The 1,079-nt window shown below is 37.8% G+C and overlaps 1 protein-coding gene across 1 annotated transcript; it reads right to left on the bottom strand.

Annotated features, from left to right (window-relative positions):
• LOC121636949 (odorant receptor 131-2-like) lies at positions 1-1,079 on the bottom strand. Its single transcript, XM_041980817.1, has 2 exons — positions 924-1,079; positions 1-786 (listed from the first exon to the last, which is right to left on the bottom strand). The coding sequence occupies exons 1-2, from the start codon at positions 1,077-1,079 to the stop codon at positions 1-3; spliced, it is 942 nt and encodes a 313-aa protein (XP_041836751.1).

Raw genomic sequence — 1,079 nt, forward strand, 5'->3', positions numbered from 1 at the left:
TTAAATCAGTTTTTCTGTTGTCATGGTACATGTCAGATGCTTTTTCAAATACTGTCTGAATGTCTTGTCTCGTAGTCCGTATACAATAGGACTGACAAACCTGGGGAAAATCTGAACAAATAGGTAATTAACAAAGAGTATTTGCACGTAATATTTAGGGAACCACTTAAACAAAATCTGTGTTAATGCAGGGGCTACATAAGTTAACATACTCAGCAATAACTGAAAGCCATGTAGCAGGATAGTATTCCTGGCCTTTTTAAAATTTCCCTCTACTGAATTAACAGTTTTAGCAGCTAAGAAGATCCTGAAGTAGGTGCAGAGGAGGACGAGCCAAACTACAGTTAGATAAAGCAGGTGAGAAACATCTCTCTTTTTTAAACTGACTGGATGTCGGAACAAGTTGTCCCTCTCACAAAATATAGTGGAGTGAAATAACCATTCAGGCTCTGTTGCCAGAATAATAAAGATGTCTGGCAGAACTGATACTGCACTCAGAGCCCAAATACAACCTATCAGACTATATGTTCTTTTAATGGTACACAGCTGAGAGTGCCGCAGTGGAAAACAAACAGCAATGTAGCACTCCACTGCCATTGCAGCTAAATTTAGTGGGGTGTTGAGATTAGTGAAAACAGCAAAGGTAATGATGAAGCAACAGAGAGAAGCATTAATCATGTAGAAGACATAAATTAATATGAACAAGCTGATTGTTACAGTAAGCTGGATCATATCGTTCAACACGAGGTGGATGAACAGGATGTAACGAGGATTCATATTAAATACCTGAAAGAGAGGAGAAAACACAGCTTGTGTTTCTTTAAAATGCTTTGATTCATTTAGTTGTTATCTTCAATCTAAAGATGTTAAAACTTTCACTACAAACATATTTTAGTGACATTATAACGTACAATAATTCTAACCTGGTGTTTTCTGAAGGTGTGAACCAGAGTACCATTGATATAGTTGATGGTGAGGCCAAGACCCACTACAATCACATTTTTGGCCACAGCTGTGCTCAGAGAATCACGAGAAGTCAGGCTGCTTGACACATTATAGCCATTTGATGAGGAATTCAT

The sequence above is a fragment of the Melanotaenia boesemani genome, chromosome 3 (genome assembly GCF_017639745.1).
Source record: "Melanotaenia boesemani isolate fMelBoe1 chromosome 3, fMelBoe1.pri, whole genome shotgun sequence".
NCBI classification, from domain to species: Eukaryota; Metazoa; Chordata; class Actinopteri; order Atheriniformes; family Melanotaeniidae; genus Melanotaenia; species Melanotaenia boesemani.